This window comes from Gossypium hirsutum, chromosome D13, assembly GCF_007990345.1.
Source record: "Gossypium hirsutum isolate 1008001.06 chromosome D13, Gossypium_hirsutum_v2.1, whole genome shotgun sequence".
In the NCBI taxonomy this organism is placed as follows: domain Eukaryota; kingdom Viridiplantae; phylum Streptophyta; class Magnoliopsida; order Malvales; family Malvaceae; genus Gossypium; species Gossypium hirsutum.
The window spans coordinates 831,634-847,661 of NC_053449.1; the positions used below are offsets into that span (position 1 = coordinate 831,634).

The following is a 16,028-nucleotide window of genomic DNA, read 5'->3' on the forward strand; positions in this document are numbered from 1 at the left end:
ATATTGTTTGTGTAAAAAAATAAGATAATATGATGAAGGTATTTTGACTGGTTACGAATTTTTCAATTGAGAATGATATCAAACAATCAAATTATTCTAAAAAAATTGAATTAAATCATTTATCTAATCGAAAATTAAAAACCTATTTAATTTATTCTGGTATTTAGAATAGAAAAATTTGAACAAAGCTAGATAGATTAATTATACAATTACCGACCCACCAATCGGCTCTCTTAGGAATGAGAATGAGACATCTTTATTATAGGAATGATCCACATTCACTGTCCTGCAGTACAAACTGAATCTACAAGCTAACGATAGAAACATAAACCAAAATATATAGTACATTGTTTGATTAAAATTGAAAACATGGTTCATATTTGTCCATTGCAATGTTCAGATGTTCAATAACATGCAAAAGATATATATATATATAGTCTAATGACAGCTTCAAGTTTATCTAAGCAAATACGAATATATCACCCAAAACTTCCCACAGAAGCTCAAATTTAAGTACTAATAAGTTCATAAAACAAGTTAAACGAAAGATTACATCAAGGGAAAAAGACAATCCAGACAAGTAACTATACCGATACTCATATTTAATCGAACTCATAAAGCGATAACCGCTTGTCGTTTGTGCTTGAGGAATGTCTGAAGCTCTTTATAACCACTCCTGTAATGGTCCAGACTGAATGTAAGCTGTCTTATTACCTCTCTTTTCTCTTCTGACACATCTAAGATCATGTTCCTTTGCTTATCCACTTCCTTCTCAAGGTCCTTTATCTTCAATTTCAACTCATCTTCTAGATTCTTTGTTAGCTGCATATGTTCCTTGCTTAATTGTTGTAAATGGTCCTCCATTTGTCTGATCTGTAAATCACGAGAACGAACCTCGGCCACGAGATTGTTTACTGTTGCAGTAACACAATCTTTGTCTGTCATAAGCATATCATATTTCAATTTCATTTTGTCAAGGTTCTTATTCAAAGCTTCTATGTGTATACCTTTCTCATTAAGTTCTGTCTTCAATTGATTGATCTGACCTTGTAAATTGGTTTCTTGTACAACAAGCAAGCTTTTGATTTCCGAATTTGTGGTCTCACGTTGCCTTATTTTTTCCTCCAATACACTTCCATGTAATTCCCATTCCTTGAGTCTTGCTTCTAAGAGAGTCTCTTTTTCTAACAAACCAAAAATTTCTGATTGAAAGCTTGCTTTCTGTATAGAGAAATTATCTCTAGCATCACATAATGCACCCTTTAGTTCTTCAACTTCGTGACCTCGGTTCAATAGATCGTTTTCGTACCTCAAATTTTGTGCATTTAACATTACAATCTCTTCTTCTGATGCTTTGATATTTTCTTTACTTGTAGAAAGCTCCTCCATCAACCTCATAACTTCAGAGTTCGAGTTTGAAAAACATGCTTCGAGCTCAATTATCTGTTTTTGCAATTCCAATTCGAGTGACTCACTCTTCTTGAGCTTTGTATTCAACTTCACAATTTCTTCTTCTGCAAGTAAGAGTTTTAGGTTCGAATCCCTTAACTCTTCTTCATACCTAGTGAGCTTTTCATTCAATTCTTCATACCTTCGGTTTTCCCTCATCTTCGACTTATCAGTATCCATCGCCGAACTCAAGTAAACGTTGACAGATGAGATGAAAGATTCAGAGTCAGAATCTGATGAAAACGAAGACGATTCGGTCCCTTCTTTCTCAGAACTACCACCAACAGAACTGAAAGATGAAGCTTGTTGAACAGGCTTATCAGGTGTAACCATTGGAGAGATTTGATCCAAACCACTATCAGGGCCTTGAGTTTTACGCAGTTCCCCGGTCAAATGATCATACCGCTCGGCCAAATTTCGATAAATACGGTAGAGTTCTTGAACTTGGACAATCACCTTGGATTTAGTCACATCTTCACTGTTGTCTTCCACCAATTTCACTATTTGTTTAACATTCAGGTCCATTTCTGCAAGTCAAGAATCATTTTATCATTTACAAGATGCCAACAAGAATCCATAACAACAAGAATGGTGAAACATGGTAAAAGTACCAAGACCCCTAGGAGTCAATTTGCAATTTGCCCTTTTTACTCAAAAAATAGGTAAATTAGTCCATATACATTAGATTAAAAAACAAATTGATCCTTTTCGTGCCACGTCTTCCTCATGGAGGATCATATTTTAATAGTAAAAATGGATGATATTTTTAACAAAAGGATCAGTTTACTTTTTTTATCTAATATGCAAAAATTAATTTATCCATTTTTCCAATAGAAAGGACAAAATGCAATCTAACTCGTGGTACAAAAGCCTCCATTATACTTTTACCTGTAAAACATAAATGCAAGAACTTCAAAAGTTAATTGTTTTACCTTTTGAATTTTCAGCTAGCCATTCAGAATTTTCAGGATTGAGATGACTATCCCACCAACATGATTTCAAGTTCTTTGAATCAACTTTGTTCATCATATCTACTTCCATTTTTTGTCTTCAAAACAATATAAACATCGTTGTATAAGATTTCCCAAAAATAAACTCAGGGAAGAACAATTCCAAAAGATGATAGATTAATTATGTTCTTGGTGTCACATTATTGAAACAACAAACACATCTGATAAACCATAAAATGCCTCGATAAGGAAGAAAAACGCAAGTTGGCACCTTAGAAACTTCGAAACATTATAGCAATAACACTCCATAAAAACAACCATGCTCAATAAGAGAGTAAAATCAAAATAACAACGAAAATAAAAAATCGAGCACACTCCTTAGCATCGCACCTTAAATGCAAGATCATACCTTAACGTAGACAACATAGAAACTCCGAAACATTATAGCAAGAATACTCCGTAAAAACAACCAAGCTCAATAATAGAGTAAAAACAAAATAACAACGAGCACTCCTTAGCATCACACCTTAAATGTAAGATCATCCCTTAACATAGACAACCTAGAAACTCCGAAACATTGTAGCAAAAATACTCCATGAAAACAAAAGAAGAACAAAAATTAGAAATCAAGCACACTCCTTAGCATCACACCTTAAATGTAAGATCATACCTTAACATAGACAACCTAAAAACTCCAAAAAATTGTAGCAAGAATACTCCATAAAAACAAAAGAACGACGAAAATTAAAAATCGAGCACACTCGTTAGCATCACAAAACATCAGATCCTGTATTCTTTTTCGCAACACTAAAAGGAAATTGCAGAATGCAGACAATACAGTACAGATGCTTGAGCTGACCATAGCCCACGGTATATAAACATGAACAAAAAGCTCAAGGGTTTAGAAGAAAACACCCCCACAATAGTAAATTAGAAACCCAACAAGCAATCTAAATTACAAACTTAAATTTTCGTAGAAAAAAAAAAGGCTATAAAGGATTTGTATATAGCTACTTCAATTTAAGATAAGGTGAAAACTTAGAACCTCGTAGAAGATTTGTACTGACGAGTGATGATTATACTTTAGCTTAACTGAAACGATTATAAACCCCAACAAACAAGTATGGCCTTTATCATTTTGTTAATAAACAGAAAAGAAATCTAAGAGAAACCCAGTTTTTGTTTCAGCATTCTCTATATTAACTTCCATAAAAATCGATCGAAGTAACTCAAATACCATGAAATCTAAACTACAATTAGAAAGAAAAACGAAAACTAATAAGTGTATCATATAGGGAATAGATACCTTAGTGAAAAGAATGAAAGTAAGAGCAGAGCAGAGCAAAAGTGAAAGATAGGCTTAGAACATAGCTTTTGAATAAATTTTGAGAGAATTATAATTATAAAGAAACAAATAAATAAGATAAAATGGAGAAAGAGGACAAGGAGATGAAGGGTGTGAGAGGGAACAAAGGCTATTGAAATTGAAAATTGAAAGGCAAGCGAGTTTGGACTTTTCTTATTTTCCTTTTCTTCACTTTTCAAATTTCCCTCTTCCTTTCCTTTCCTTTCACTCTCTCTTTCATCCCCAAATTTCAAAACTTTGACTATAATTAATTTTGATAATATACAGACTATTATTTGCTTTGCTTTTGTCTAACAATTATTATAATAGCGGATTGAATCTTGTTTCGATTAATATCGACATTATTGTCAGCACAGAAGAAAGTAAATTTTAAATAGTTGATAAGCATTATTTTTTTATTTGCATTGTATAAAAAAAGAACATATATGATAAAAACTTATAGATATTATAATAAATTATTGGGTTAACTCTAATGCTGTAAATAGTTAAACGAAACTATCTTGATTTACAATTATTAAAGTTTTTAGTAAACGCTCGTTTGATATTGGTTTAAACTGTGTTACTTATATCTCTCCACCTAATATTAAAAGAAAGTAGTTAATGAAGTTTTGTCATTACTAACAAAAGTTAAGATTTTAAGTAAGTTCGAGTTTCATACATAAATCTCATATGTGAGTACCCACTCATATTATTTTGGGTTTAGCTCTTACCACGCGTAAATGTTCTCTAAATTTATTTCGATTTAATACAGATTCCTAATTATTAATTTGTCGAACAAGTATTATTTAAGGATTATAATATAACTTTACAATAAGACCAATTACTTTTTTGGGATTCGAGAACTTACAATATCGAATAGCCATAATGAATTTAAAATAAATTTAAAGTTCAGTTAAATTCTTAAACGAGATAAATACTGCCAACGATGTTTTATTCTTTTACAATCTAACACGATTATAAAATTTTTAATTGAATTTAGTATCGCAAATTAAATATCATCAATTAATTTTTTTAAAAAATTATATATTTAAAAATAAAATTGAATTAAGTAATAGCGACTAAAATAATTGGAAAAATATATTCAACCAACAAACCCACCAGCCAATAAGTTGATTAGAAAAGAGGCGGGAAAATGTAGGGCCCATGTGTTTGATATTTAGCATTTGGAAATATAATAATCACAACTGTAAATGGGCAAATGGACAAATATCCCCATCACTCGCCATCCAACTAGAATCCTAGCCTTTGCTTTCAAATTTTCAACTTCACTTTATTACAAACAAATAGTACAACGTCGCCGTCGTTAGATTTTTAATATTTGAATGATTAAAATAAAAAAAATTAATAAAAATAAAATTGTATAAATTTTGTTTGGATGATTAAAATGAAAATGTTTTAAAAGTTGAATGATAGATTAAGGGTAGGTTTGGATGAGCGATTGGGTGCGGGGCGGTATGTTTGGCTTACTTTTTGTCTCACGCTACAGTGTCGCTACAGTATTTAATCTCACCGCCACCGCTGTTTTTACACTAACCGCAGGTAAACGCATCGCCCATCCAAACTCACCCTCAGAGTGGGTTTGGATAGACAGTGTGTTTACCTGCGGTTAGTATAAAAACAGCGGTGACAGTGAGATTAGATACTGTAGCGATACTGTAGCGTGAGACAAAAAGTAAGTTAAACGCACCGCACCCAATCGCCCATCCAAACCCACCTTAAATAGTTTACCTTAAAAATGTATTTTTTTAAATAATAAAAGTTTAATAAGCATGGATAATAAAATTAAATCATCTAAAAGCGAATTTATAAAAACCATGATTTTAATAGTAGAAGTAATATCGTAAAAATAGACTAAATTATTGATTTTCAATTCAAAGGGTTTTAAAAAAATAGAATCTAAATAATAGTTAAAAAGAGTAGGCTCTTCAATTGATGAATTTTTAATTTAATCCTTTAAAAATTATAAAGCTATAAGCTAATAAAATGGTGAAATTACATTTTAGCTCTCATTAAAATATGTGACTCAATTTTGACCCCCTCCCAAAAAAAATTTTCTAGCTCCGTTCTTGCTACCAATAGCAATATATTGAAATAAATGACACCGTGACTTGAAAATCGAGATATGAGTGAGAGAGAATAAAGAATCCCCAAAGTCGAATCTTAAATTTTAGGCATCGGTAAAATTATATTCTTTGGAGTGTAATTAAATTCAATGAGCTAGAAAACGTGACATAATAAAAGTAACTAGTCAAAGCAAGCATAATATAAAGCAAAGAGATGGCAAGAAGCAAATGGTATCATGTTATACCTTGCTAGAAACATATCTTACCTAAAGCACATTTTGCTCACCATAGATATCTCACTGTATTGATTATACCTTATTAAGGAGTTATATCTCACATTGTGCAACATGCTTCACAAACTTTATGACTTGTGAGCTTCACTTAGACTATCAGAATTTACTCAAGTAGACATGACCACTCATAGCTATTGAAGACATGCCTAAAGGACACTATGACTTATCAAGCCTACTAACTAGAGGACAACTAGCAACACGAGGATTATTGTAATAGACATAATCTTAGTGTTTCATAGTACATGAACTCAACGATTGACAAACATGCAATTAGGATCTATATAGGTTGTAAATTTTGTATAATTGAGGGTGTAATCTTAATCTTTCATTTTTATTTGTACAATTATATAAAATCTCATTATTGCTTGAGAGAATAGTAAAGATTATTTCGCTTTTTCTTCTTCTTCTTTTTTCACTCTCACAGCAGCAAGCAAACTTCTCATCTCTTTCTTTCAACCTTTTTTTTTCCTCAATTAATATGGAATCAAAACCTATTTACTCTCACCGCTTAATACCGTTAGAAAGTCCAACTCAATCGACTTATTTGGCCAAACCTCCTCGTTGAAAGTCGTGCATGTGACTCACACACACTACCCATAACTTTTTGCCTCTCTAATGTTCTAACGTGTGAGCACTTTTTTTCCCACTTTCTTCTCTTAGATTTTCTCTGATGTCTTATGCAATGATTTCTTTGGTTCACATGCTATTACTACCGCCAAATTACAAGGTAGCAATAGTTATGTTTCTTGGGTCACTTTTGTTGACTTGTGGTTTATAGGGCAAGGATACAAGGATCATTTAGAAATAAAATACTAGTAAAATTGATAAAAGAAAAGATGCTTAGGCCAGAATTGATGTAGTATTATGTTTTTTTATTGTGGACTTCTCTTGAGTCGAAATTACTTACTTTGTTTTAGTTTTAAAAAACCTAGTACGAATTTTAGATTAAGTCCAAGACTTCATACACTAATTTTATTCAACAAATTTATCCAATCTTGCTTATTTGCAGCAAAATTATTCGGTTCATGTCAAAACTTTGAAAGATGAATACAATGTTGTCAAGAGCAAATCTAGAAAATTTTTTAAAAGAGATCGGGATTGAATCATAAACTTTTGAGAGGTCAATATATAATTTATCGTATATTACTTTATGATTAAATTATTTTTGAAAAGAATTAAATATATATTTTTTCATTTTGAGGACAGTGTAATTTTGTCTTATATAAATTTATTATTTAATAATTTTAAGAGGAGTGAAGTATAATTTTTCATTTTAGGGACTACTGAATCACAACGCTTCTACCTTCCCCTTCGAAATCGCTCTTGAATGTTGTTATGCAATCAACAGGTACATTTTTCAAAAAAACAATTGTTCTTCAGTCAAAGTGGATCCATTTAAAATTCATCAAGTTGCCACCATCAGAAAAGAAATTGCAAATTGCAAAAGTAGCACTGTCTCGCACTCATGGATACAACCAAACATGGCTTCACTCCTTTCTTTGCTGCACACTTCACAACGTATTATATACGTACACCTCAAATTGAGCAAATGAAACATGCAACATGGTCCACCAGCAAGATGTCGAAACCCACGAATTGATACGAACAACATCATAATTTTTTCATACAATATCTAAAATTAGGTATAATCTCTTCTTAATTCTTAGATAAGAAGATAATCGTACTTCAACGTGCTTAAATTTATATCCTCTTATATCAATAACAATATTACTTAATCACTTTATAAATTTTTTTTATACATTATAATACCCTTACAATAAAATGTAAGAATTATTTTATATATATAAAATAGATGTGACATGTAATAAATATTGGTGTTACAAAACCCGACTGACAAGCAACCTCACCCAGTTGCCAGTCTCACATCAAATGCTTTCTTAGGATTACCAATTAAGATCCTCTTTACGGTTGAAAAATGAAAGCAATTGGCTTGAATAATTTCCAAATCAGTAGCTTTAACATTTAGTGCATGGAAGGCTTCAATGTCCAATCCAATTTTCAGCTTCTAGCCTTTTGATTGTTGGCTTTCATGGCCTGCCTTCCTTTTTGATAAACACCCTACCCTAATCTTTATCACTTGCATTTTCAGCCATATATACATTGGTTTGTAAACTAAATATATATTCTACTAAAAGAATCGCACAAAAGTTTTTTAACATAGTTCATAACATTGTTATGTTTAACTTAATTTCAAAATTAAACAAATTAATTAAACAACTTATCCCCTACTAAAAAAATGGACCAATTTAAACATTTCAATTCAAAAGTGAACAATTAAAGATAGTTAATCACGACATGAGTACTTTTAATCAACTGTACATAATTTTAATTGATATAGTAATAAATTTAACCCAGATTACACAAACTGATAATAATTTATCAAATGTAGCCTAAACATTTACATAAAATGTGTAAATGGTAAAACTAAATTAGTTGGTTTTTTAAAATCTAAATCAAATTGACAAATTATGCAAACATCAACAGCTAAATTTGTTATTATACCAATCAAAATTATATACAATTGACTGAAAAAATTAATGTCATCCTTGATTGCCCAAATTTAAAATTGAGAAGGACATGAGAGGTCTCTTTACCCATGTATTTCATTATGAAAAACTTTTAAAAAATTCAAAACCCTCACCTGAATCCGAATATCAATAAAAAACTGACATGAATATAGAAAACATTGATATCCATAACCTATCTTAAGGTTTACCACAATCGATAGATTAAAAATGTTTCCTTCCTTTCTTCTCACTTTTCTTTCTACCAAACAGAAAGATGGTCAGACTGGATACAATATGCACACAATTGAAAGGGCGAATCAACAAATTTATTTTACCGAAAATGGAGACACTGTTCCAAATTCATTTATTCCATATGAATAACAAAACACCAACTCAAACGGTAAGATACTAATCAGATCCCAAACAAAAAACATGATTCATCATTGGATCGAACCACAATAAATTTGCATCTAAAACATAAAAGCTCAGAGTTACTCCGATAAAAGGGATGCTTCCTGAGGTTTTTAATACCTGTGTTCCAATTTCTCCTTTTCTTTGAAGTTCTGGACATATCTGCACCCAGTTGCATAAAACATGTAAATTGACTGAGAAGATACGTGAAAGCAGTTATTGTGATTAACAAAATGTGAACGCTATGCATGTAAGTCGACTCCAACGGAGCTCAACAATCATCATTAAGTATTCTCAGGTCATGCAGAGAATACATGTAAAATGATGCCAAAACTGTTGCCATGCATAAGCAAGAGCAATCCATTCCATACTACTGGAGAAGACAGAATGGTCCCTACAAACTATAACAAGATGTCATCCCATGCTTGCAGACACGTTCCAACTAATGCAGATGGAATTAGAAACAACAAACTAGAAAGTTATTGCTCCACTCTGAAACAACAGCTCTAAAACCATTTCTTTCTTCTTTCTTTAGTTTGAAGAGATCAATGCCTCAAATATAAACAATTATTTACTATAATTAGTAGCAAGGACTAAGTTAGAAATAACTTTTTATTGCAGTTAAATTAGATATATCTACAGTTACATCATCCTGACCAACAGCCAAAGAATGTAAAAGCAGTTAACACCTTAGGCGTGAAAAACATATTTCAATGGAAACTGCCAAAGTTGTGTACAAAAGGCATGTTCCCAAGTTCCAAAAACAAGAGCAATGGCATCTGCTTGGGTAGAAACTCAGTATACCCCATCTAACTCTTCTCCTGTCCAAAGTCTAAACCCTAAACCAAATGAGAAGCAAACCAAGCAACAAAGTCTAGTTATCTTCTCCATCAAATAAAACCCTAAAATCAGAAGTCCAAAATTAGACTTTGTACTGACTCCGGATGTTAGTCGAACAAGAATAGAGACAATCTTCTACATATATAAATAAACTAACTAGCTAGACAGCGTTGGGACTAAACCAAATAGAAAGAACATTAAGTTGATAGTTATATTCTTCTATAAATAGGTTTGTTGAGCATTACGAACCCTCAACATATCTAGTATTATCCCTTATCAGGGTTGATTTATTCAAAAGCCCTAGTGGATTCACAGAGTAAGACCCGATGACCAACGGCATATAGGGGAGCATGCTACCACTGGTGTGCCTCGGCTCTGCCTAGGGCCATACAGGTTCACAGGCCAAGGAATGCATCAACAGGTTCATATTTAACTACGACTTCCTTTTTTCATGAATAATAGCAATGGGTATGATCGAATTTCAAATATAAGAAATCATGAGAGGCGAAATCATCAAAGAAATCCATAAAACTAATAGATAGATGACAGATCCATAAAGCGATTTGATGAAATGAACCCTAAGTGAAATTAAACAAAACGAAAGATATGTAAAAAACCCTAAATTTTAATTGAAAAAAGGGAGAATGATTATATTACGGTAGTATTCACTCAATATCAATAGAAAAAGGGAAATTACGCGTAGGTTCCAACGAGAGGAGTAAGGAGAAGAGTAGCGCTGATCCAATTCTCGGAAACCTTGTGAGAGATCTTGCCCGGCAGATCCTTCCACAGCCCACTCATAATCTTCTGTTGAAACGGCGACAAAGCGTATACCACCGCCCTCATCTTCACCGGCTGTTTCCCCATTTTCCTCTCAAAGTAATTTCACTATTCGATTATGATTTGATCGAATGCAAAAGTCCAATGGTTCTCAATAAATTCTAGGGAAAACTTGTAAAGGCGTGCGGTGCCTGCTTGTTCTTGGACTTGGTTAATTAACCAAACAAATCATGGGCTTTGGTCTTTGGGTCCAAACCTAAACTAAGGCCGCTGTTTTATAACGTTGTTGCTGATTTTTTGGATAAAAAAAAATTAGTTACTTTGGTAATTTTTTTATAAAAATTTTTTCAGTCCTTTTAATTTTGAAATTGAGCAAATTGGTCCCTATAAAAAAATTGGAGCAATTTATTCTGTGTTAATTTTGAAAGTTTAGCAATTAAGGATAATTGATCATGGTGTTATTGTTTTCCGTTAGTTGTATATCTTTTTTATTGGTATAACAACAAATTTAGTTATTAACATTTACATGTTAATTTGGTCTTAGTTCTAAAAAGTTCAACACATTTAGCCTCAACATTTACACATTTACACAAATGTTGTAGGCTAAATTTGTTAAATCGGGGCTATATAAACAAAATGTCTAAACTTTTATAGCTAAATTTCTTATTATACCAATCAAAATTATGTACAATTGACAAAAATCATTAAGATCGAGACTAGTTGTCCTTTAATTTCTCACTTTAAAAAATGACAGGGGTTAAATTGGTATTAAAAGAGGTCTTTTTACCATAATTTTTTAATTTTGGTCTTTGAATTTTTTTTTGTCCACGTTTAGTTTTAGAATTTGACAGTATTTCCTAATTTAATCCTTGCACTTGGATTCCATTAAAGTATGATTACCTAATTTTAAAAAATATATATATATATGTAGATTTTATATAATATTTTTAAATTACCAAGTGAGGATGTGTCATAATGTTAAATGCCATGTTATCAAGTTTAGGGACTAAATTGAAAAAGGATATCAAATTTAGGGACTAATATGAAAAAATAGGACTAAATATTTTTTTATCTCTTTCTTTTATTAAAGTTATAAATTAAAGGAGAAATTTCAATTATAATCCATCAGTATATTCGTGATCGCAATTATTGAACTGATAATCTAGATTTCTTATGGGAAATTATTACTCATGCATAGGGAAATTTGAACTTTTCAAGGTCTCATTAAGTTAAAGTTCCATAAGCGTGTTTTGCTGACCTATACACACTTTAGCCATGGTTAATATATATATATATATATATATATATATTATACATACATTTATATCTATATACTCTATTTGAAGGGTTGATTGAGTACGTGGTTGAGTAAAAGTAACCCATTTGCGCATCAAGTATTCAAGTGTTCTTTCCCTCACCCCCACCACCGCACCTCTTTTCTTGGTGATTTCTTAAAAGAACAATAATGAATCTTTTTCCACCAATATGATAGCATGGATTCTTTAGTTTGTCATTGTTGCAGCTAATTTGTTCTTCCCTGCAAAGCCATTGCCTGTCTTACTTTGCAATGACCATGAAGACGAATGTCAGCAGCTACTTTCAAATGATCACACTTTTGATTCTCCTCCTCATTCCATCGTCATATCTTGTTGACGCTGAAATCATAGATTATCCATCATTTGTTAATGGCCCGAATTCATGGAGAAACACTCCTTCATCCGACTTTAGTTTCTGGGAATCAGCCGGTGTGAGGCCGATCCTTGTTAATGGGAAGTTTGTCTTTGGTTTCCAATGCAGCTTTGAGGGTGACAACTGCCTAATTGTTGTCTCCATCTTCAAGACCAGTTCTGATGGCAATTCTAGATTTTCTCCACAAGTGGTATGGGCCGCTAATCGGAACAATCCAGTTGAGATTCAAGCACTGTTGGAGCTTACTTCTCAAGGCCAACTTATCTTGAAAGATGCTAATGATACTTTGGTTTGGTCCCCAAGCACTGCAAGCAAGTCCATTTCAAGGTTAACCCTGGGTTCTGAGGGAAACCTCAAGTTGTTAGACAAAACCAACCTCACGGTTTGGCAGTCATTTGACCACCCTACGGATGTTTTAGTTCTTGGTCAAAAGTTAGCATCAGGGCAGAAGTTGAGGTCAAGTGTATCGCCATTCGATTCTAGTGAAGGTTTGTTTGCATTTGGTATCATTGATGGTGTATTCACTGCTTATATAGATTCAGATCCTTCTCAAATGTATTACAGATCGTTTGTCTCCGAAGATCAATCCTATGCTGAATTCCAGACTGGAGGCTTCGGGAGTTTGATAATGGCAGCCTCAGCTAATTTTATACAGTTGGGAAGTGATGGCCACTTGAAGGCATATGAGTTCAAAGAACAAGGATTGAAGTGGGTGGGGACTGATATGCTCGACATTGACCGATGCAGTTATCCATTGGCATGTGGAAGATATGGCGTTTGTTCAGGAACGGGATGCAGTTGCCCTGATGATGCAAGTGATAACGAAACAGCTTATTTTAAGCCAAATAATTTTACAGCAGATGATGGATGTCATGCAATTTCACCAATCTCTTGTGAGCTATCTCTTTATCACAGTTTTCTCGAGCTCCGAAGAATCAAAATTCGATACTTGGATTATATCTTATCCTCCAAGACATTACAATTAGAAGATTGTAAGGAAGCCTGTTTACAGAATTGTTCTTGCAAAGCTATCTTGTATAATGGAAGGAACAAATGCCTTCTTCTATCTCAAGTGTTCTCCATTGAGAAGAAAGAAGGTTTTGATTCTGCCACAACTTTTATAAAGGTGCAAAGTTCTCCAATATTTTCACAGAGCCCTAGCAGGAATCCTTCATCACCCAATTTCCCTCAAAGGAAAAGGCAAAATACAACAGTTATTGTGGGCTCACTTCTTGGAACCATCTTTGGTGTGTTTCTAATCTTCTCTTTCCTTTTTCTAAGATTTAAAAATGGTTTCCAAGAATATGAGGAAGATTATCTAGACAACATGCTGGGAATGCCAACTAGATTCTCTTACGAAGAGTTGAAGAACGTCACCAACAACTTCAGCAACAAGCTTGGCGAAGGTGGATTTGGGTCTGTTTTTCGTGGAATCCTACCTTCAGGTTCTGAAGTTGCGGTGAAGCATCTTGTTGGTTTCGGTCCAGTTAACAAGTCCTTCACAGCTGAAGTTCAGACAATTGGAAGCATCCACCATTTCAATTTGGTAACTTTGGTTGGATTTTGTGCTGAAAATTCCAATAGGCTTTTAGTTTACGAGTACATGGCAAATGGCTCCCTAGATCAATGGATCTTCAACAAAAACCAAGAACCTGCTCTTGGATGGCAAATTAGAAAGAAGATAATTCTAGATATAGCCAAGGGATTGGCCTATCTTCATGAAGAATGCAACCAAAAGATACTTCACTTGGACATCAAATCTCAGAATATTCTTTTAGATGAGAATTTTAATGCTAAAGTTTCAGATTTCGGGTTATCTAAGCTAATTGGAAGAGACCAAAGTCGAGTTGTAACAACTATGAGGGGAACCCCTGGTTACATGGCTCCTGAATGGTTAAGCTCGGTCATAACTGAGAAAGTAGATGTCTATAGCTTTGGTATAGTAGTCTTGGAAATTCTGTGTGGGCGTCAAAACTTTGACAGCTCTCAACAAGAGGAAGATAGACATTTAGTCGGACTTTTTAGGAGAAAGCAAGAAATGGGGCAACTTATGGATTTAGTCGACAAGTGCAGCGATGATATGCTGTCGAATGCAGCAGAAGTTGTAGAGATGATGAAGGTTGCCGCATGGTGTTTACAAACTGAATATGTCAGGAGGCCTTCTATGTCCATAGTTGTGAAGCTTTTTGAGGGCTCAGTTGATGTTGTAGGTAACATGAATGAAGAAGACTTTTTAAATGGATTAACACATGAAGCTATGGAGACCTTTGCTTCAACAGTTCTACCCTCAATGTTATCTGGGCCAAGGTGATGATCATGGAGATGGACATAAACCTTCAAATATATTTCATCAAGGTAGGATGTAAGTTAAGGTATGGAAACTCTTAATCAGCTTAGTAAATAAAATTACAAAAAAAAAAAGGACAAATATGAACATTAATCAGCTTCTTGTAAACCACCCAATACAACCGACCCCACAAACAAACCAGCAGCACCGACGACAAGGGCTCCAGCAACCACCGCTTGCAGCGCCACTAACCCCACCGAATCATCAGGTATGATCACAATCGCTGCCAACGCCGCCACTAAAGCCGGGAGTGCAGCAGAAGCCAACGTCGAAGGCGATACACCGGCCACCTTCTCCAACAAGCTGAGCAACCCAAGCTCCTCTGCTTTAGAGAAAACACCGAGTTTCTCTATCGATGAAAGGGTGAAACCAAGCTCCTCAGCCTTCGATAAAAGCCCAGCTTTTTCAACGTTGCTTAGAACTTTTCTCTTCTCAAGTTTCTTGAACACATCCACTTCAATTTCTTCACTTCCTTCGTAAAAAATCCCAGCTCCGAACCATTGTTTTTCCCATTCTGAGTCGTATTTGTTTACCTGAAAATGAATAAATAAAAGCAAATAAAAAAGAATTGATGGAAAATTTTCTTTCTTTTTTTTCTTGGGAACCAAGCAGGGGGTACCTTCTTTTTGGGAGCCATGGAGACGACTGTTAATGGCTTTTTGGCGGGAGAAAAGGGGTTAAATTGGAGTTTTTTGGAAGGAAACAGATTGGTGTGCTCGATTCTTGTAAGGTAAGAGACTGCGGATGGTGTAGAGACCGCCATTGATGAATCAAAGGTGACCTGATTAGGGAAACTTTTTCTTTATTATTATTTATTGGTGATGGTTATTGCCACGTTGGATGATATATGTAATCTCCACTTATGTCATGTCGGATTCTTGGCCAATCAGAATAGTCTTTGTTTTATCTGGGAAATAAAGATTTTGTCAATTAGGTTAAATATGTCTTAGATCCCTATATTCTTCATAAATTTTAAATTTAGTCCCTGTATTTTTATTTCTACAACTTTAGCCTTAGTTTTCAAATTTCAAATTTTAAGTAAAATTTTCAACACCATTAAATTTGTTGGTATGAAATAAATTTAACAAAATAAATTTAACAGTATTAATAGTTGACTTGAATTTTAAAATTCAAAAGTAGAAGGACTAATTTTGATAAGTACATTAGATTAGGGATGGAAAAAATTAGTAAAAAAACCTTTAAGAGCCCTCCCAATTTTGATATTGAGAAATTGGTCCCTTTCAAAAAAAAAATAAAGCAATTTAATCACTATCAATTTCGAAAATGAGCAACTAAGGACAATTAATCACAA

At 33.4% G+C, this 16,028-nt stretch overlaps 4 protein-coding genes across 7 annotated transcripts; 1 reads left to right on the top strand and 3 right to left on the bottom strand.

The window, feature by feature from the left end:
• Positions 1-338: 338 nt before the first annotated feature.
• LOC121225516 (protein NETWORKED 4B) lies at positions 339-3,907 on the bottom strand. 4 transcript variants are annotated; one of them, XM_041109846.1, is made up of 4 exons: positions 3,706-3,907; positions 2,382-2,497; positions 1,008-1,976; positions 339-914 (listed from the first exon to the last, which is right to left on the bottom strand). In XM_041109846.1, the coding sequence occupies exons 2-4, from the start codon at positions 2,488-2,490 to the stop codon at positions 613-615; spliced, it is 1,380 nt and encodes a 459-aa protein (XP_040965780.1). In that variant the 5' UTR covers positions 2,491-2,497; positions 3,706-3,907; the 3' UTR covers positions 339-612. The 4 variants fall into 4 exon arrangements, with proteins under 4 accessions (XP_040965780.1, XP_040965781.1, XP_040965778.1 ...); XM_041109847.1 differs by lacking the exon at positions 3,706-3,907 and adding an exon at positions 3,445-3,680; XM_041109844.1 differs by having other exon boundaries at positions 339-1,976.
• Positions 3,908-8,953: 5,046 nt separating this feature from the next.
• On the bottom strand, positions 8,954-10,932 carry LOC107920700 (cytochrome b-c1 complex subunit 8). The gene is made up of 2 exons (XM_016850523.2): positions 10,598-10,932; positions 8,954-9,222 (listed from the first exon to the last, which is right to left on the bottom strand). The coding sequence occupies exons 1-2, from the start codon at positions 10,765-10,767 to the stop codon at positions 9,174-9,176; spliced, it is 219 nt and encodes a 72-aa protein (XP_016706012.1). The 5' UTR covers positions 10,768-10,932; the 3' UTR covers positions 8,954-9,173.
• A 1,122-nt stretch (positions 10,933-12,054) lies between these two features.
• On the top strand, positions 12,055-14,790 carry LOC107920827 (G-type lectin S-receptor-like serine/threonine-protein kinase SD2-5). Its single transcript, XM_016850693.2, has one exon. It carries the CDS (start codon positions 12,248-12,250, stop codon positions 14,678-14,680), a length of 2,433 nt encoding a protein of 810 aa, XP_016706182.1. The 5' UTR covers positions 12,055-12,247; the 3' UTR covers positions 14,681-14,790.
• LOC121225518 (uncharacterized) lies at positions 14,733-15,595 on the bottom strand. The gene is made up of 2 exons (XM_041109848.1): positions 15,336-15,595; positions 14,733-15,249 (listed from the first exon to the last, which is right to left on the bottom strand). The coding sequence occupies exons 1-2, from the start codon at positions 15,477-15,479 to the stop codon at positions 14,806-14,808; spliced, it is 588 nt and encodes a 195-aa protein (XP_040965782.1). The 5' UTR covers positions 15,480-15,595; the 3' UTR covers positions 14,733-14,805.
• Positions 15,596-16,028: the final 433 nt, after the last annotated feature.